Below are 21,063 nucleotides of genomic sequence, written 5' to 3' on the forward strand. Positions count from 1 at the left end.
CCAGTGGTTCCAACACTATCTTCTGGCCTCCACTGGCATTGGGCATATATGTGCAGAGAGGTATATACAGGCAAACACCCATATAATAGTAATAATAATAATAATAATAATAATAAAGAGTGGTGACTTAAGAGGTCAGTAAGTGGTTTCAGGTGCATATAGATTCACCCCACTTCTCCTACGTGAATCCTTTTATAATAAATGAGGACACAGGAGCGTTGATGGGTCATAACTGCATACCTGAGGGGTAGGATACAATGCCCTGCCAATGTCTGAGGGCCCCAAATTTAAGTCCTTCTCTGCATATGGCGGCCACCTCCCTACTGATGGTCAGGATGCACTTTTAAACCTGACCAGAGAGAATTAGAGACCTATACTTCCTCTTTCCCAGTTGACTCTCGGACACTCCTCCCCACTCCCCCAGGAATAGTTCTTCACCCTGACTGCTAGGCCATCCTGCAGAATTTACATTGATTGCCAGGCCCAAGGCATAACCTGAGTGTCTGTGCTTTTAAGAAACTTCCAGAAAATGCTGTTTCTGCTGCTCCCCACAGATCTCACTTTGAGTGTGAGCACCTAGATACGCTTTAAACTTACTGAAACTCAGACACTGACTTCCAGACATCCAGGATGATCCATAATCTGGATGAAGCTAAATGTTGTGGTGCATATGTTTAGTCCCAGCAAACAGGAGGCAGGCAGATCTCTATGAGCTCAAGTCCAGCCCTGTCTACATAATGAGTTCCAGGTCAGCCAGAGTTATGCATTGAGACCTAAAATAACAACAACAGTAATAATAATGTAGCATTGGTAGGGCTTTTTTTGTTTTGTTTTGTTTGGAGGGCGGGGAGTTGAGACAGGTTTTCTCTCTACAGCCCTGGCTGTCCTGGACCTTGTTATGTAGACTAGACTGGTTTTGAATTCACAAAGATTACCTGGCTCTGCCTCTTGAATGCTAGCATTAAAGGCATGTGCTACCATGTCCCCTCCTACCCCCCAATCTCATGCAGTCCAGGCTGGCCTGGAACTCGGGATCTTCCTGCCTCTAATTGCTAAATACTGCTAGGATTGTAGGTGTACATTGCCACACCTGGCTAATTGTTTTTCTAAAGTAATGTAAATATATAATTCTATATAAAACATTAGAAAGAACACTATCACTCAATCCATTTAACATTCTGGTAAATGTCCTTCCTTGTATATTTGGTAGAGTTGCCATATCTTTCTTAACATGTCTAGAAATAGAGTCCAGGAGCTGGAGAGATGGTTCACTGGTTAAGAGGGCTTTCAGCTCTTCCAGAAGACTTTAAAAAAAAAATCTTAGGAATAGAATTGCTGGGGACTCTAGGAAGTAGGTGCTAAGTTGCCATCTAGAAATGCCCCCTGTTTGTAATGTGCCCACCATATCAGAGCACAGAGTGGCATTTTAATATCTCAGACTAGCAGCAGTCTTACTCTTCCTTCCAGATAGTAATAGCTTGACCCATCTTGTCGCCCATCTCTGGAAGTGCAGAGTCTTGTTCCCTGTAGCATTCTGGGAAGGCATTTGGGAAGCAACTTTACAATGACCTCAGGCTTCCCAGAAGAGAGGTGAAAACACTGGCCAGTGCAAGCAGATTGGAAGGTTCCCACTTGATCTGTCCTGCAGGAAAGTTGACTGCTCTCTCTGCATTCCAACTGTAGTCTCTCTCCGCAGCAGGTTTGGTGGCCAAGGTTCCTGCTGCTTCTCTGTCTCACATGTAAAACAAGCACCTTCTATGTCCCTGGAGTCGCGCCAATCAACTTCCACCAAAACGACCCAGTAGAGATCAAGGTGAGTGCTACTTGGATCATAGGAGCACCTGTGCCTAGCAGCCTGGCTGGAGAACTGTGTTGAGCTGTGTGTGTCCATCCTGAAAGGCTGCCTACAGTTAGTTCTACCTTTCCATTGTTCCCCTGTGCCTCTGGTCTCTGTCTCCTCGCTCTCGCTTTTACTATGAAGTGTGTCCCATGCCACCCCACCCATCTCTGTGTTACTCTGCTTGCTTCCTTCTGTGGCATCCCTCCTCATCTGCGCCATCCTCTTTTCATTACCAACTTTCTGAGTCACACACAGCAGCTGTTCAAATGTCGGTGTTGTAAGAAGTGCTCTTCCTTATATCTTGCAGGAAAAACATAAAAGTAACAACTGACTGAGGGTTAGTACATGCTATGCATTGGGCTCTGCTTAGGTCAAGATGCTCCCAAGAACCTTCTGAGGGAAATTTTATGTTTTACAGAGTTTCTGTGTGTTTCACAGATATGGAAATTAACGCATAAAGAAGTGAGCCAAGGTCCCATGCAGAGAAATGCAAATATTGACACCAAGTAAGATACATGGAGCTTTGAGAATGCCAGCTTTCCCACCGCAGTGCCCTTTTGACCTCTCAATTTTGACCTCTGTCCACAGCCCCGAACAAAGCTTGGTGCAGAGGTCCAGTGGTATCTGGTCTCTAACCCTGCCAAACCGGAGTCAGAGAGGACACCTGGGCTGGAGGAGAACATAAAGGTGGAATGCACCTCTTTGTAATGGGGGGGGGGGTTGTGACTATACCCCGCCCCAACCCCACTCCCATTGTCCAGAGAACAAAAAAAAAGAACTAGCAACAGTGAATTTGGGGGTAATTTTTCCTTAAGTAATTCGTAACTTGATTTTGTTGGTTTGTTTGTTTTGATTACTTGGTTTGGTTTTAAGACAGGGTCTCATGGAGCTTAGGTTGGCCTTGAACACTGGGTAGCTAAGGATAGCTTTGAACTCCTGATCTTCCTTCATTCACCTCCCAAGCTCTGGAATTATAGTCTGTGCCACTACACCAGTTTATATAACATGTATAACCCAGGTCCTTAGTGTCTTCAGGCTGATATCCCAAAAGCTCTAAAACCCAAGGTTTCCTAAGGGCCTTGGAGTCAAGAGCTGACCTCAGACTGATGTGATGCCATTTGTTCACTTCAAGTATTTCACTTAGTGTCAATATGTTTGCATTTCTCTGCAAGTGGTTATGGGATATGAGGTATTATTCCAGACCCATCTAGGGATGTGATACAACCCATGGTGTGTATACCATACTGCCTGTTTAAATGCCTTCAAATTTCTTAATTCCAAAATAAGAGTTTTAAGTAAGGGTTGTAGAACTATTACATTTAAAATTTAATAAATTATTTACACTTTTAGATGGTATCTGAGGAATAACAGGTAGTTCCTAAGTAGTTAAAAGTAATTTCTTTAAAGGATTTTTTTATTACATTTTATTTATTTCTGTGTGTGTGAGTAGGTGTGGGTTCATGCCACAGCACACATGTGGAGGTCAGAGGACAACTTGGAGGAGTTGTTTCTCTTGTTCCACCATGTGGGTCTGTGGGATAGGAACTTGGGTCATCAGGCTTGGCAGAAAGTGCCATTATCTACTCAGCCACCTCAGTGGCCCTAAAGTTTTATTTTTTTATAATATTTTCACTGGTTCTGTTTTAGCTATGATTTAACAGTTTTCTTTTTTGTTTGAGATGGGCTCTCATGTAGTCCAGGCTGGCTTCAAGCTTATGTAGCCAAAAATGGTCTTGAGCATTCTTAGAAATTTGTGTTTGTTATTATTAATGTCCACATACATAATGTATGTGGGGTAGGCTGGGCCACAGCAGGGATGTGGAGCTCCCAGTGAGTTTTGTGGAGTTTGTTTCCCCCTTCCGCCTTTCCACGAGTTCTGTGGATCAAACTCAGGTCACCAGGCTTGTGTGGCAAGCACCTTTACCCACAATGCCCTGGGTTTGATCCCCTGGACCACCATGCCTGGCTTGTAGCTAAGAATAACCTTGAACTTCTGATTTCTCCTGCCTCTACCTCCTGAGTGCCAGCATGCCCATTTTATACGATGCTAGGGATCAAACCTGTGGCTTCGCATATTCTAGTCAGGCATCCTGCCGACACAACTAGACTGTCTTTCTGTCTCTGTTCCTGTCTTTCCTCCCTCCCCCTGCCTTCCTTTCCTTTTTTCTTTTCTTTCTTGGTTTTACTCTGTAACTTGAGTTCACTTTCCTCCTGTCTCAGTCTTGAGTAAATCATGATTGATCAGTTTCCCATTGTAGAAGGCTTTCATTGTTTTTATGTTTTTCCTCTTTGGTCATTTAGCAGACATTAAATGAACGTCTACTGTGCTGTGATCTTAAGTGGGAAAAACTGATTTTTAAAGTTGTAGGAAAGACTAGGGTATGGTGGCTCACATTGGTAATGAGAGCACTGAGGATTTTGAATTCAAGGCCAGCCTGAGCTACAGAGTAAGACACTGTCTCAAAGAAAAAGAAAGAAATTAAAACAGTGTACAATAATCGCATTTTATGTGACATGCTCTGGTGGAAGCTGAGAGAGTTGAAATGGAATGATGGGGAGTTCATTTAGATACAGTGGATAGGGAAGGGCTCATGGGTTGAGAATTTTAGCTGACACCTAGATAGGAGAAAGCATCATATGAGCACAGAGGAGAGCTGAGAGGAATGGCAGGGGGGAAGCCTGAAGTAAGAGAGAGCTCTAGGCCCAAAGAACTGAAAGGAGAGGGCTACATGGATTGCAAGTGAGGTGCAGACCCCTTTGTTCTTAAAGCCTACTGCAGAAGGGTACTCAAGAGCCCTATCTTGTCCAAGGGCGACCACATGTTTATGACTCAGTGAATAAAACTAAATCTGTGGTGCCATCTACAGCAAAATCCAGAATTGTGGGCAGTACAGGAACGGCATGCTATAGTCCTATCTCCTGCAGTGAACTTGCTAAAGACATGAGTGCCAAGGAGACTTCTTGGAACAGCCTTCTGTTTCTGGTGGATTGAGGAATAACAGTTTCTCTCCTTCCTGTAGGCCGTGAAGCTTACCAGCTCTCGAACTCAGCTTCCTTATGAGTACTACTCATTGCCTTTCTGCCAGCCCAGCAAGATAACCTACAAGGCAGAGAATTTGGGTAAGCCTCGTGTACTGCTTCAGCCTGTCTCACAGGGGACCTGGCATGGTTTTCACTTGCTATGTGCTAGACACTGTTGTAAATAGTTTATGTGCGTGTTAGCTTATTGAGTCATAATGACCCTGCAGAGGTAGTGATTGTGTGTGTGTGTCTATTTTGTAGACTGACTTGCCATTGGTTATATTGTTCGGTAATAGCTAACCTGGGCTTTACCAGTTTTCAGGGTTAGAGTACTCAGCTTCTAACCATAGCAGCTTTCCCTTGGTTTCTAGATAGACATTTCTTTTCTAGTGACTTCTGTTACTTGCTCTGCCCTTATTCTGCTTTTGGTGTGTGTTGGCCAGAGGTTGACATTAGATGTCTTCCCGGGTTGCTCTCCACAATATTTATTGGGACGTGGTCCCTTGCTTGAATCTAAAGCTCACTGATTTGGCTAGTCTAGCCATCCAGGTTGCTCTGGGGATCCCCTGTCTTTGTTTCCCTAGTGCTGGGGTCACAGGCTAGCCACCACATCCACCCAGTATTTCTGTGCTGAGGAGCTGAACTCAGGCACTTCACCCATTGAACCATCTCCCCAGATCATTGCTGTACCTTTAATTAAAAGATTGATGTTAATACAGTCCTTGTATATGAAACTCTTAAAAAATAAAAGAAATGTAAAAAAGAAAAGTCTGGGCAGTGGTGATGCATAACTTTAATCCCAGCACTCAAGAGGCAAAAGCAGATTGATCTCTGAGTTTGAGGCCAGCCTGGTCCACATAGTGAGTTCCAGGACAGCCAGGGCTACACAGAGAAGCCCTGCCTCAAAAACCCAAAAAAGAAAAGAAAAGAGTGATTGTCTTTACCTTGAAGCAAGCAAAGACATTGACATTCTGCAAGACTTACTCAGAAAGTGTGTGAAACACCCTTCACAGTGTCTGGCACAAGTGGTAAATACGATTCTAGGTTAAATATTCTCTGTAACATGAATCTTTTTTTGTTTGTTTGTTTTTGTTTTTCGAGACAGGGTTTCTCTGTGTAGCTTTGCGCCTTTTCCTGGAACTCACTTGGTAGCCCAGGCTGGCCTTGAACTCACAGAGATCCGCCTGGCTCTGCCTCCCGAGTGCTGGGATTAAAGGCGTGCGCCGCCGCCGCCGCCGCCGCCGCCGCCGCCGCCGCCGCCGCCGCCGCCGCCGCCGCCACCACCACCACCACCACCACCACCACCACCACCACCACCACCCGGCTGTAACATGAATCTTAAAGGGTCTTATTAATAAAAACAAACCCGGAGCCAGGTATTGGGGTGAACACTGAAAGATCAGAGAGACCGAACAGGCCACAAACTAACCTTACCTGGCCAACTTCTCAGCCGATCCTGTTTCCTCAAACTGAAAGCTTCTGAGTCCTCATCCGGAATGAATCTCAGCTGAACTGCTGCTAAAAGTCTAAAAGCTTAACCAGGCTCTAGTTCCTGGTCCTCACGCCTTATATACCTTTCTGATTCTTGCCATCACTTCCTGGGATTAAAGGTGTGTGTCACCATGCCTGGCTGTTTCCAGTGCAGCTTTGAACTCACAGAGATCCATACGGTTCTCTGCCTTCGGAATGCTAGTATTAAAGGTGTGTGTGCCACCATTTTCTGGCCTCTGTATCTAGTGGCTGTTCTGTTCTCTGACCCCCAGATAAGCTTATTAGGGTGCAATATATTGGGAAACACGATATCACCACAATTCTCTGACTGAAGTTACTGAACTGTCTCTTCAGGACAGTTGACTAAATAATACATGCTAATAAAAAATTTTCAAAAGAACTAATTCTCAAGGGCTAGGGTGTAGCTCAGTAGAGCTTGTGCTTCCTCTCTGCCTATCTCTCATTAAATCCTAGAGAAGCAAGCAGACAGACACTCCTTGGACCTCAAGGGCCTCAGCAGATTTTCCTCTTCTGTCTTAGCAAGGAGAAGGAAGATGCTTGTTCTCTCTGGCTTTTTGTTGTTGTTCTTGCAATTGTCAAAAGGTCTGCTTTATTTAGTGTGTGCTCATCGGTGTGAGTTTATGTAAGTACACTTGGAGGCCAGAAGAGATGCCTCAGAGCTGGAGTTACAGGCATTTTGTGGTACACGTGGATTGTGATGTGGGTGCTGAGATATGAAGTCTAGTTCTCAGGATTGTGTAGCATGTGCTGTTTTCTGCAGAGCCATTTCTTTGGTCCCTCTTTTTGTTTTTTTGAAATAAGATTGCCACCTTCCGAAAGCTGACCTGGAATCTGCCATGATGCCCATTGCCCAGACTGTCCTTGAACCTATGATCCTCCTGCTTCAGCCTTCTGAGTGCTGGGATCTGAATCCGGTCTTCATGATTGTGCAACAGTTGTTAACCACTGAGACATGGTGTGCTGGGTATCAAACCCAGGGACTTGGGTATGCTAGGCAGGTGCTCTACACTGAGCTACACCCTAGCCCTTGAGAATTGGTTCTTTTGAAAATTTTTTATTAGCATGTATTATTTAGTCACATCATGGCTTCTGGTACATTGTTAAAAGGAAGTGACACAGGCCTGCTGTCCCGGCTACTTGAGTACATAGTGAGACCTTGTCTCAAAAAAAAAAAAAAAAAAGAGGGGGGGATTTAGCTAGGCATGATAGCCCATGCCTTTAGTCATAGCACTCCAGAGGCAGAGACAGGTGGATTTCTAGGAGTTCAAGGCCAGCCTAGTCTACACAGTCAGTTCTAGATTAGCCAAGGTAATATAGTGAGACCCTGTCTCAAAAAAAAAAGAGGAATAGTTCTGTGTTTTTCAGAAATGAGCCATGCTAGCCCAGGATGTCCTCTCTCTCTTTCCTTCCTTCCTTCTTTTTTTTCTTTCTTTCTTTCTTTTTTGGTGGTGGTGGTTTTTTCAAGAAAGGGTTTCTCTGTGTATGTATCCTTGGCTATCCTGGAACTTGCTCTGTAGATCAGGCTGGCCTTGAATTCACAGAGATCCACCTGCCTCTACCTCCTGAGTGCTGGGATTAAAGGTGCGCCCCACCCCCGCCCAGCACCTTCTTTCATAATTCAATTTACTTTCCAGATTTAAGAAGTGGCACAGCCTTACTTAGTGTGTGGCTCTTCTGGCTGCAGTTCCTCCTCTCTTCAAGTCAGCGCCTTACTGACCTGCAGAGAAATGAGCAGTAGGACATGGTGTAAGGAAAGAGCCCACTCCAGGGATCATGTTGAGCTGTTGTCTCTCTGGTTCTGGCTGTCTATAAAATGTCCTCAGCCATGAGCTGTGCAGATGTCCTGTTGATGTCCTCACTCTTCACCACTGACCCCAGACTTTGAGGCTCACATGCACTGTCAGGCATCTGATAGCAGCTGAGGGACAGAGGCTTCACCTTCTTCACTCTCTGCCTTTTCCTCTCCTGCATGGCCTATGCCATACTCAGGACACCACCTAGGCCTTCTACCTTGCACAGCTGCGTGCTCTCTTGAATACGGTAGAGTTTGTGGCTCTGTCACTTGGCACTTACCTACCAGCAACTCATAGCATCCAACTGCCTGACCTTTCCTGTGGACAACTCACAGAGCTTGGTCATGGAAACCTTCGTGTCTTTCCTGCATGCACCACTCCTTCCTCATCCCTAGTATCCAGTAAGCAGCTGGTTCCCACAGCTTTACCACCTTCACTGCTCTTGAATCTGTGTGCTGTGATGGTGGCCTCTGCACACACTCTCTTCTTTGTTTGTTCTTACTCCATGACTGGTGCCATCACTACTGCCAACTTCTTACATCCCTTTTTCTGCACGAAGCAGTGAGAGTGATCTTTCCATAACAGCAGACAGGTAATGTCTTCTCCATCCCTGTTGGAACCCCTCATGAACTTGTTTGTTTTCTGGACAAAGATCAGATTGTGTGTGATCCACCCTAAGGCTAGCCCCTACCCATCTCTTAGCCATCTCTCCAACTCTCCCAGGTTACTCCCCCGCCACTCTGCTTTGCCACCACACAGGTAATCTCAGTCACCGCCCCCTAAGCAGCCTTTGCCTCTGTGTAAACTGTTCTCCATCTCTTTGCCAAGTTAGTACTGCTCCTCCTTCAAGCACTACTAGCTCAGTAAGACTTCCCTAGATCTACTCCCCATGACAGTACTTACACAGTATATTTTCACTTTGCTGATTATTTAATCCATCTGTTTCACTAGAACTTAGGGTCATGAGTTCCACAGATATGTCCGTCCAACATTGTATCTTCTGGCCTGGCACATAGCCAGTTCCCAGTATGTGTTGGTGAATGAATGAGTAAGTGAGTAGATAAGACAATTTGAGTGTGTCAAGTAGATCCACAGGCATATGTGGAGGTGGTAGTCCTGCCTGTTGTCATGGTGTGTCTCCTTCAGCCTGCCCCAGTTTCATATCATTACTGTTGAACTAATGAGCTGCTCAGAGTGAAAACACAGTTGGGTTTAGTAGATGCTTCCCAGCTGCTCAGTGCCTGTGAGTGTAACACTTGGCTTCAGGTTCCTTGGAGGAAACAGGCATGAGATGCCAGTACATTAAGACGTAGGTTTTGGCTCAGAGAGCTCCCTGGTGGTAGGGGAGTCAGACCTACACTTATTAACATACTGCAAAGTAATGTCATTGATGTAGAGGAGCTTCACAGAGATAGAAAGGTCGTGGGTAAGAGGCCAGCTGGCTGCAGAGGTGATGCCAGTGATGCAAACGATGTTCTTTGTCGCCTACCTGCTCTGTGCCTGGGAGGGGATTAACCTCTCAGTTCTTGGTATGTCTGTAAGGAGAATACATACAACTGCCGTCTCATTTTCTGGAGGAGGAAATTGAAGCTCAGTGAAGTGACGTGTGGGGACTAAGCTGGTAAATATCAGGCAGAGTGCATTAGTAGGTAGCCTAGAGTTAGAATATTGTCTTCACTGTACAGTACTGTCACTGTACAGAGCGGGGAAAAGGAGGTCAGCAAAGGCTGCTTAGGGGGCGGTGACTGAGATTACCTGTGTGGTGGCAAAGCAGAGTGGCGGGGGAGTGACCTGGGAGAGTTGGAGAGATGGCTAAGAGATGGGTAGGGGCTGGCCTTAGGGTGGATCACACACAATCTGATCTTTGTCCAGAAAACAAACAAGTTCATGAGGGGTGGAGAAGACATTACCTGTCGGCTGTTACAGGGTCAGGAAGGGTTATCCGAAGAAAGGGGAGCCTGGGGCAGGATGACACATGAGGCATAGGAAGCCCCCCAGGGCTCTAGTGGCATGGGAGGATGTGGAGCATCTACCAGCAATGGAACACCGAGTAGAGAGGGTGGTGGGACCGTTGAAACAGTGGGGCAGAGCCTGACAGCTAGTCTGTGGCACTGCTGACATCCTTGGAGCTCCATTTTGTCCTGCTGTCTACAGCCCTGTGACTGCTGACCTCAGCCACCACAGGGCTGAAGCTCTGAGCTCCATCTGTCTCTCTTATGGCAGGAGAGGTGCTGAGAGGGGACCGGATTGTCAACACCCCTTTCCAGGTTCTCATGAACAGTGAGAAGAAGTGTGAAGTTCTCTGCAGCCAATCCAGCAAGCCAGTGACCCTGACAGTGGAGCAGAGCCGGCTGGTGGCTGAGCGCATCACGGAAGACTACTACGTTCACCTGTAAGTTACCCACTACATCCTGCTGGTCTTGAACTCAGCCCAGGGAGGGTCTGGTGGGAGTGTGGTACTGAGAGACTGAGTGAGGCCTTCCTTGGGTTTCTAGCATTGCTGACAACCTGCCTGTGGCCACCCGGCTGGAGCTCTACTCCAACAACCGTGACGGTGATGACAAGAAGAAAGAAAAAGATGTGCAGTTTGAGCATGGCTACCGTCTTGGCTTCACAGATGTCAATAAGGTAGAGTGTCTGGCATGCTCAGAGGCTGGGTCAGCAGGTTGCTGAGATGGCGCAGCAAGTGAAGGTGCTTGTTCCCAAGTCTGATGACTTGGGTTCAGTCCCTTGTACCCAAGAGGCCGAAATCACATGTGCTGAGATGTGTATACACACACATAAATTTATATATTCTTTTAATGGGCGTCAACCAGAATACATTTCTGCCAGTGCCTCATGGTGTATAGCCTGTGAGAATTCTGTGGCTTTGGACTGGCTCCAGCATACACTATAAAGAGATAAAGGGATTGACACTAGAATATTAGATTCTGTTTCTGTAAGATTAAAACTAGAAAGGAAACCTGGAACTTCTAAAGTGCATGGGAGAGAAGACCACACGATGATCAAGAACACACTGTAGGCTTCCTGGGCTGAATCCTGCATCCACCTTTGGCTAGTGATCTGAGTGTCCTTAGCCCAGTGTCTCAGTATCTCACTTGTGCAGTTTTGACAATCAGTCTGTATGTACACTTCATGACACAAATCCTGGGAGTAAGCTAGTAATGACATAGACATAACTGTGTCCTCTTCATCTGATTTCCCAGGGAATAAAAGGCTGACATTCCTTTGTGGCATAGAGGCCTTGTCCTAATTTGGCGAGAACTGGTGGTGTGAGGCCCTGAGTCTTGATTCCTGGTTGCTTTCCACTAGCCAGGGAGCTGTTGTGCATTCGGGGCCTCGTGGAGGACGGAGGGGCTTAGAAAAGAGTTGGGCTGAGTAGAGTCGAGGAAGGACAGCATCCCCCAATTGCTGGGATGCTGTGGGTAGAAGTACAGGGTAGGGACTGCTTGTGAGGCAGGGACAGGCTGAAGAGCCCAGGTGAGCTAATGTGACAATTGGTAGGGCATTGGTTGAGTAAGACAAGAACAGAATATGTATGAAAATGCCATAATGAAACCATTATTTTGTATGCTGTCTTTAAAAAAAAAAAAGGACAGTTGACAGCCAGGCCAAGGAAACTTGGTTTTTTTTTTATCTGAGTCCTAGGAAGCCATAGTAGGTGTCAGAGCAAGAGTGGAATATGACCAGAGCAGTGTTTTCAGAAGGCTGATCAGTCATGAACTGGACAGAGGAAGGCTCTACTGTTTGGGGTGGGCTTCCTGAGTAACTTTCTGGTTTGGGGCTGCTAGCTCTTTGTTATTCTCTGTTCTGCTATAGATCTACCTGCACAATCACCTCTCATTCATCCTTTATTACCACCGGGAGGACATGGAAGAGGACCAGGAGCACACATACCGTGTCGTCCGCTTCGAGGTGATTCCCCAGAGCATCAGGCTGGAGGGTGAGTGGGGAGGTGTCACCAGAGGGGCAGGGCTGGATGGGCCTGGGCTTCCGTACAGAGGGTCTTCTCACGTTCCCACCACTTCACTGGCTGGTAGGCCCAGGTATGGCACATAGGTTCATCCCGAGAAGGCCACTGTACCCCAAGAGAGCAGGTTGGGAATGAGGGAGAGATGTACCTGCTGTCTTGTGGGCTGGGGACCATGTAAGCCTACCACCTCCCAGCAACTCCAGGAAATTAGAGGTGCTTGTAGATGAGGAACCAGAGGCTCACGAGGTTAGTGACTTGGCCAAGACCAAAGAGCAGATTAAGGCTTTGTGGCGCCTCTTCCCAAGAACTAGTGTGCCTGGGTGAAGAACAAGGGATGAAAGTACAGGGAAAGCCCCTGGGAAGCAGGTCGCAGGTTACTGTCTCCCTCCATGTGGGTGATGGGCCAGACGAAAATTGCCCAGGGTCAGCAGTAGACCAGGAATTGAAGAGCTTAGCCCAGTCCCGATGGCCACACAGGATTTGGTAGAACGTTGCTTTTTTGTTCTGCTGCTGCGGCCGCCGCCTCCTCCTCCTTCTCCTCTTTTTTTTATTTTTACTTTTTTTTTTTTGGAGACAGGGTCTTTCTATATAACCCTGGTTGTCCTGGATCTCACGGAGGTCTGCCTCTCTCTACATCTGGAGTCTGAGATTAAAGGCTTGCATCACCGTACTCTGCCTTTTGTTTTCTTCTCACCATGGTGAGCAGGGTCTCACCATGTAGCCCAAACTGGCCTTGAACCCATGGATCCTCCTGCCTCTGCCTTTTCTTTTTGTGTGCTAAGAGTCAAAACCTGGGGACTCACATATTCTAGGCAAGTGCTCTACTGAGCTCTGTCTCCAGCCTACCTCTGGGATCACAGGCATGAATCACCACTCCAAGCCTTTTGTCCACAGTAGTGATTTTCTGGCTTTTTGAAAAAGTGTGGAACATGACTTTCCACATGAAGCAGTCATAAAGCATGGGACCTGATCTCTAAGGACTGTCCTGCCTCTCCTGTGAATGTCACAAGCACAGTTCAGCATTTACAGATTTTTTTTTTTTTTTTTTGAGGTCTCTTACGTCCTCGGTAGCTCTTCAGGATTACACTCTGTCCTTTTCTTGACAGCACGGTGCTGACCCATGGTTGGTGTTCATATGTTGGTTGACTAGATGAGGTGATGAATGGCAGCAAACAAATGAGTGAAAGAGGAAGGCATGGGAATGTTGGGTTCCTGAAGTAGTAAAGATGACTGAGTGAGTGAGCAAACAGAAGGAGCCACAGTGGGCGTGCTGAGTGGGCCTGATTGAATGGCGATGAGTCAGTGGAGCTTTGGGTCCAATGTAGAAGGCTAACCGCTTTTTGGATGGAGGGAATTAGACTCTCCCTCCCTCCCTCCCCCATGTAGATACCTTTTTACTCCTGGAGTCCCTTAGGAAAGCCAGGGCTCCAGGGAGTGTAGCTATAAAAGTCAGTTACCTTTATGCTCACAACTTCCACTCAACCCTGAAGGCAGGGCCACCTTGAGACCTCTGCAGAGCAGCCCTGTCTGGGGAGTAGCACTGGCCACTGTGAGAGCAGACTGGATCTCTGTCTCTCACAGACCTCAAAACAGATGAGAAGAGTTCATGTATTCTACCTGAGGGTACCAGCTCCTCGCCCCAAGAAATTGATCCCACTAAGGAGAATCGGCTCTACTTCACCTACTCTGTACACTGGGAGGTGAGACAGAATGCCTGCTCTGGCCAGGGAGGAGGCTTTGCTCTGGGCTGGGATTCTCTGCCCAACAGTAGGCCTGACTCTGCTTCCTCCTGCCTGCTAGGAAAGTGACATCAAATGGGCCTCTCGCTGGGACACTTACCTAACCATGAGTGACGTGCAGATCCACTGGTTTTCTATCATTAACTCTGTCGTCGTGGTCTTCTTCCTGTCAGGTGAGAGCTCTGAGTAGTGAAGGTGGAGTGGTGGGTCTGAGGCGGCCCATGACTTAAGGGGAATTTCTAGGGTGTTGTCAGGGTCAGGTGTGGTCAGACGCAGTCAGTCACCATGTCCCTGTGCCAGGCCTCATGTGTACGGCAATGCACAGGAATTGGTCTCTGCTCTGATGAGCTTGCTAGAGAAAAGCAGATACGTTTGTCTGTGCAGTCATTGACTCATTCAACAACCCCCAGAAGCGTGGTTCTGCCGTGAAACAAGCTTGGCAGACAGCCGGGTGGAGAGAATGCTGGGCAGAGGTAGAATGAGGACAATTGTTTCCATCCTGTGAGAGGCAATGGGAGCAGCAGCTCCTGCTTATCCACTGCCTACCCAGGGGCTGGCTGCCGCCCTGGCTTTACGAGCTAAGCCTAAAAGCATAAAGTGAGCTCGGGGTCATGAAGCCCATTTCCTGTCCATGCTGCCACCTAGAGAGGGAGACAGGACAAATAAGGCAGTGTGATGGTGGTGTACCCTGAACTGTTGAGGGATAGAGAGAGGTAAAGGTACCCCAGGTGAGTCTTGATGCATGGGTGGAAGTCCATCGTTCAGGACATTTCCAGTCAGCTCTCCTCCCTGACACAAAGAGCAGCATCCTGCAGCCATCTCTCCCGTCTCAACAGCCTCCTTCTCTTCACACCCCCTTCTCAGCTGGGGTGGACTACTTGTGTGGGAGGGTTTGGGGTGGCCTCCTGACCAAGCCCTGTTGGAAAAGGGCCTGGGGCTAGACCACTGTTAGCAGTGCTTCCCCCCCCAACCCCTGTCGTTCACAGGCATCCTCAGCATGATTATTATCCGGACCCTGCGGAAGGACATCGCCAACTACAACAAGGAGGATGACATTGTACGAGGTCTTGGCTGGGGCGGGATGGACTGGAAGAGGGAGGCCGAGCTAACAGTAGGGCTCTCCACCTGCCAGGCCTGCGTGCTCGCATGTGCATGCACACGTGTGTGAGAGAGATCATAGAATAAACCTCAAAGGCATTGAAAAGGAAAAACAAAAACGTTTCCTAATCGCCCAAAGAGGTAGATTTGGAAGAATTCACAGAAAGAAAACTTGGTTAATTTGTCATTTTAAATTTTTAAAGTAGTTTTTGAGATGGCACATCATGGTAAAGGTGCTGGCCCCCAAGCCTGACAACCTGAGTTTGAGTCCTAGGACACACATGGTAGAAGGAGAGGACCAACTCCCACAAATTGTCCTCTGACAACATTGTTATGCATACATGTTCCCCACACACAATTCAGTACATAAATAGAATCTTTTTTTTTTATTCAAAACTAGAGCCAGGCATAATATTATATATTGTGATCCTAGCACTCAGTAGGCTGAGGCAGGAGAATCTCTAATTTGAGATGACTTGGCTCCATAGCAAGACCCTGTATTAAAAACAGCAAGGCCCAGCATGGTCATTCATGCCTATCATTTCTTGGGAGTCAGAGGCAGATGGAGCTCTATGAGTTCAAGGTCAGCCTGATCTCTATAGTGAGTTCAAGTCAACAAGTATCCAAAAAAAGAAAAAGACAAAAAAAATCACCATCACCATGACCAATAAAAAAAAATAAAAAATCCTAAATTTCTTATGTACTGAACATTTCTTACGTATTTACAGACAAGAAATTACACATAGACAATAATGACATGATGCTTCAATATTTGTTGTTGAGATTAGTATTGGTGGTGTTATTATTACAGACATGAGCCAACATGTCTTGTTTAAATTTTTTTTTATACTTCAGGAATAGCGCACCCCGCCCCCCCCCCCCCCCCCCCCGAAAAAAAAATTCAGATTCAAACTGTCATAAGAGTGGTATTGGGACAGGTAAATAGCACAGATTTTTTTTTTTTTTCCTTTTCTTTTTTTGAGACAGAGTCTCACTACGTTACCTGGGCTCTTTCAAACTGGAGATCCTTCTGCCTCAGCCTCTGAATGCTGGACCACAGATATACACCGCCACATAAGCCGCCTTCTTCTTTCTTTTTTTTCTTTTCTGTAGTACTGATTGTGGGGCTGGGGGGTGACTTAGTGGGTAAAGTGCCTGCTTTGCCACACAAGCATGAGGACCTGAGTTTGATCCTCAGTACCCACGTGAAGCTAGGGGTGGCAGCATGCATCTATAACCCTGCTGAAGGGTCAGACAGGTGGGCCCCGAAGTCCAGAGAGAGACTGTGTCTCAAAAAATAAGGTGGAGAACAGTTGAGGAAGATGCCCGAGGTTGACCTCTGACCTCACATGTACACACAGGAACATATACACCCAAACAAAATCGTTAGCAGAATTGATATGAGAGCCCGTGGTGGTACACACCTTTAATCCCAGCTCTCAGGAGTCAGAGGCAGACAGATCTTTGAGTTCCAGGACAGCTGGTCTACAGAGTAAACTCCATACAAAGTGAGACCCTGTCTCCAAAAAACAAAAAGAAAAAAAGATTAATATGGAGAAATGTTCAAAATCATATATCACTTGAAAGTAACAAAGTACATGGTATGACCCTCTTTATTATTTAAAACTATTCATGTATGTACATGAATAAACATACATAAAAGAAACAAGACTAAAGAAAACAATGGTATCATTTTATGTTAATGTGTAAACATTACTTACATATATAGGTCATTTTATTGTTTAGATCTTTCTACCATATAGAAAAGTATGCGTCTGTGTGAACATATAGGTTGGGAAACAGTCTCTTGTCACATTGCCCAGACTGACCTTGAATTCTCAATCCTTATGCCTTACCCTCCCAAGTGCTAAGACTGCAGATGTATACCACTGCACTTGGCCTTTTCTGTGTTTTTATTTTTTTTTATATACTAAACATTTTCTGTTTCTTTAAATTCATTTGAATTTCATGACATATACCACTTTTTATACAAGTAAATACATCTTTTATTTATAATCAGAAAAAATAAATTACTTCAGACTCTCACCAACCAAGACTATCAAGTTAACATTTTAGTGTGCTGATATTTGCATTGTTTCCCATTCTCTTGTTTTGTGGAATTAGGGAACTTTTTCCTGCAGCTTCAAGCATCCTGTTCTTGACCTCCTTTCCCCATGTAGCATTCCTCTGAGAAGCCTGTGGCAGACTGGTGCTGGTTTGATGGAGCAGCCTGGGTCTATGGGGGTGTTCCCTGCAGGAGCCTCCCTGTCCACACAAACCTACCTCGCTCTCTGCCCTTTGCTGCAGGAAGACACTATGGAGGAGTCTGGGTGGAAGCTTGTGCACGGTGATGTCTTCAGGCCACCCCAGTACCCCATGATCCTCAGCTCTCTGCTGGGCTCAGGCATTCAGCTCTTCTGCATGATCCTCATCGTGATCTGTGAGTGGGCCATGTAGGCAGGGTATGGGGGTCAGAGGAACGTGGCCTGATCCGGCGGCATAGCCACCGTAGGCTTATCTCCCAGGAGCAGGCTTTCTGGACAGCAGCCCCAAGCCCTGGTAGTGGTGACTCTCCTCCCTGTTTTTCAGCTCTGTTCACATAAGAGCCATCCTGAGAAGTTGGTCAGGGAAGCAAGCGCACATCAGTGCTAAGAGGCTAACTTCAGTCTGTCTAGCCCAAACTCACTGTCAGGAGCAGGGCTAACTCAGGTCTCTCCCTCTCCCTCTTTTTTCCCTTCAAGGCTGGGTCTTACATGTAGCCCAGGCTAAGATGAACTCTCACTTTTTCTGCCTGTGCCACCGTACAACAGGACTTTTCTCACTAATATAGAAACCCCTTACTAATCTCTCGTACTTACAGACAGGTCTGAAGTCAGTCTGCCTAAGTGTGTACCTCACCCTCATGCCTTTAAGTTTTGTGACCAGACAGCCGCTTCGTCTTGTTGGGCTTCAGTTTCTTTGTCTAAAACATGGAGAGGCTAACTTCCGTCTTTCATAGTCAAGTTACATTCAGCTTGTAGACATTCAGAATGCTCTCAGCCCATTATGTGGTTCATTCCAAGGACTCTTAGGACTAGAAGCTGTGGTTAGATTCAGACAGCCAAGGCCTAGCAGCTGCTCCAGCCCCAAGCCCAGCTACAACCCAGTCTTTTTCTGAAGAGAACCGTGCTCTTACAAAGGCCAAAGAGGAAGGGGGTCTCTTCTAGCCCCGTTTGTCTAGCATCCTGTGAGTCTGCCCATCAGAAGCTTCAGGCCAGACAGACACCCTGCTCCTGACTCTGCCCTCTGCTTCCCTCTGTAGTTGTGGCTATGCTTGGGATGCTGTCACCCTCCAGCCGGGGAGCTCTCATGACCACTGCCTGCTTCCTCTTCATGTTCATGGGGTAAGTGTATGTGAGGATATTCCCAGGGGCTGGCACAAGCCTGCTTCACACCATTTACAGGACCCCTCGTTGTGGTTTCTGCCTTTTCCCACAACAGGGTATTTGGTGGATTTTCAGCTGGCCGTCTCTACCGAACTCTAAAAGGCCATCGGTGGAAGAAAGGAGCCTTCTGTGTAAGTGTCCTCCTCCTCCTCCCAGCATTTGGTAGGGCCTGAGACACTCTCCCTACACTGCTCAGGAACATAGGCAGGCCCCAGTGGGGATTTTTTAGGTTAGGGCCCACAGTCAACAGTTCTAGAAGGCTCTCTTAAGCTTATAAAAGGATTTCTCAGAGCTGCAGATGTTTCCTCCATAAAATGATAAGGGGATTGAACTTGGGTGACTTTTAGCTTGCATTGTCCAGTGGCTCAAGCAAGAGAATAGCGGATTCAGAGCGATGAGCAACATCGCAGGAGGATACCATGCCCAGCAGACTAGAAAGAATTGCCTGCCAGAGAAAGAGACCAGGCTTGTGTAACAGCTAGCCGACATGCCGACCACCATAGTGAAGAGACATCTTGTGTAACAGCTAGCCGACATGCCGACCACCATAGTGAAGAGACATCTTGTGTAACAGCTAGCCGACATGCCGACCACCATAGTGAAGAGACATCTTGGAGGTAGAAAAGTCCATAGAAATGGGGTGGTGCAGGGCTGGGGTTCTCCCAGGAACTTTCTTCCTCTTTCTGCGCCTGATATCAGACCTGGTGTCCAGAGTATAAGTTTCAGCCAGAAAGGAAGATAAGGAATTCTCTGCTATACAGCAGAATGAAAAAGAACAAAAAGAAAAAGACATCTTGACATTCGTACTGGGCCTTGAAGATTTTAAGTAGCACCCAAGATTCTTGAATTGCCAAGATCCTAGTCTTGACTTGGCTTTTCTTGACGGATAATCACGAACAGCCTCTGAGCCTCTGCTTCCCATCTCTCCAGTGGCGTGGTTGCATCTACTTTGCAGCATATAGCCCCTGGTACACTCACCACAAGGTGTTGATGACCTACATGAAGGCCCAGGGACAAGAATCTGCAGGAGCAGTGACAAGCTGTTGGATGGGGACAACAGTGAGCCAGAGAGGAATTAGTGCAGTTTGAGTGCTGGTTGCTCAAGATATGAGGGCCTTGGTCATTGTGCTTAGTGACCCACCTGGATGCCTAGATCCTAGTGTGGAAGAATGAGACTCAAGTATAAGCCTGAGGCTTTGGTGCTCTGTGCCTGGCTTCTAGCCCAAGACTGATGAGATTACATTGCAGGATATCAAGAGTGGCTTTGGAGGCAGGCTGTCTAGATTCCCACCTCTGCTCACCATTGATAAACTGTGGAGTGGAGGGATACCCTCATCTTTTAACAGAGTCTCTTCTAAACCTGTAGTGAGGGTCAAGTGAGAGGATACGAGTGGAGCCCACAGTTGCCAGCCTTAAGATGCCATTAAAACTGAACCGTTATTTTAAGCGGTTTGGAGTTGGAGCCTAGACATACATATTTTCTAATAGTGTTATATTAATTTATTTATGATGCAAATACTTAATGAGTAGCTCCTGTGTTGTGTGATGAGAATACAGTAGAGGACAGGATTTGGAGTGTGTTGGGGAGACAGACATTGATCGGGCAGCAAAGCTGCATGCAGGTGCTCCTTTGTCTCAGTGAGGTTTCATCTCAGTTGATGGTGTCCTGAGGTGAATGTGCATCTAACACACCAAATGTAGTGTGGTTGCTACTGAATGCCTTTAACTGTCAGTCCATCACCAATTCAAAAGATCCTAAGCAGAACCTTACTAAGTTGGGCACCATCTATAATTAGAAAGTGGGATGAGGCCGGGCGGTGGTAGCACACACCTTTAATCCCAGCACTCGGGAGGCAGAGCCAGGCAGATCTCTGTGAGTTCGAGGCCATCTTGGTCTACAAAGCAAGTTCCGGGAAAGGCTCAAAGCTACACAGAGAAACCCTGTCTTGAAAAGCTTAAAAAAAAAGAAAGAAAGAAAGTGGGATGAGGACAAGGAAAAGGCGGTTTCAGGGTTCTACAAAGTGTCTCATAGAGCAGGACCTGCTTGAGCTGAACCCAAAGGACCAGATGTCATGAAGCCTCTGGTCTTCTGGTCTGTGAATCCCCCAGAGACCAAGAAGGAGCCAACCTGTCCTTCTTGCTCACAGACGGCGACACTGTATCCCGGTGTGGTGTTCGGCATTTGCTTTGTGTTGAATTGCTTCATCTGGGGAAAGCACTCATCAGGAGCAGTAAGTGCCTTCCCCCACTGTCCTGCCCCCTCCCTCCTTGCTCGAACTGTTCAGCCCTACTCCCTAAGGTCACTTCCTGATGTTCCCTTCTTCCCTTCCCTTTTCTGAGTCCCCGGAGTTCTGTTCCCAGCTGTAGGGGTGGAGGGTTGGCTGGGGTTTCCCCAGCATTGCCCGTCTGTCATCTGCCAGTGCCCTGGCCCTGGCCCTGGCCTTTCTGCAGGCTTTGAAACAGCTGGCCATAGCTCACTTCTCTAAAGGGAGGTTTCCACACTCCAGGGGCCACTTGGGGAATTCCCCATGTCTCAACCAAGTGAGAGCTGCTGGGTGTGAGTGTCTAAGGTCGGAGGGCTCGCCTCAGCTCCTGTCAGCACACTCCAGAGTAGAGCACCCATTAGCCCCGGACTGTGCTGTTGCCAGCAGCTTCTCGGACT

At 47.0% G+C, this 21,063-nt stretch overlaps 1 protein-coding gene across 5 annotated transcripts in view; it reads left to right on the plus strand.

The window, feature by feature from the left end:
* The window catches only part of Tm9sf4 (transmembrane 9 superfamily member 4), a 47,577-nt gene that overhangs the window by 15,662 nt on the left and 10,852 nt on the right, over positions 1–21,063 (plus strand). For 2 of the 5 annotated variants that reach the window (XM_052722574.1, XM_052722571.1), the window contains exons 2-13: positions 1,697–1,813; positions 4,861–4,960; positions 10,390–10,558; positions 10,662–10,794; positions 11,986–12,109; positions 13,721–13,839; positions 13,940–14,051; positions 14,865–14,935; positions 17,284–17,416; positions 18,278–18,359; positions 18,457–18,532; positions 20,549–20,632. In XM_052722574.1, coding sequence (XP_052578534.1) covers positions 1,697–1,813; positions 4,861–4,960; positions 10,390–10,558; positions 10,662–10,794; positions 11,986–12,109; positions 13,721–13,839; positions 13,940–14,051; positions 14,865–14,935; positions 17,284–17,416; positions 18,278–18,359; positions 18,457–18,532; positions 20,549–20,632 — 1,320 coding nt within the window. Of the gene's footprint in view, positions 1–1,696; positions 1,814–4,860; positions 4,961–10,389; positions 10,559–10,661; positions 10,795–11,985; positions 12,110–13,720; positions 13,840–13,939; positions 14,052–14,864; positions 14,936–17,283; positions 17,417–18,277; positions 18,360–18,456; positions 18,533–20,548; positions 20,633–21,063 lie in introns of those variants that run through there. The other 3 variants (XM_052722575.1, XM_052722572.1, XM_052722576.1) reach the window with 2 other exon arrangements.

Source organism: Peromyscus californicus, unplaced genomic scaffold (genome assembly GCF_007827085.1).
Source record: "Peromyscus californicus insignis strain IS unplaced genomic scaffold, ASM782708v3 Scaffold_7__1_contigs__length_154581171, whole genome shotgun sequence".
Classification (NCBI taxonomy): Eukaryota; Metazoa; Chordata; class Mammalia; order Rodentia; family Cricetidae; genus Peromyscus; species Peromyscus californicus.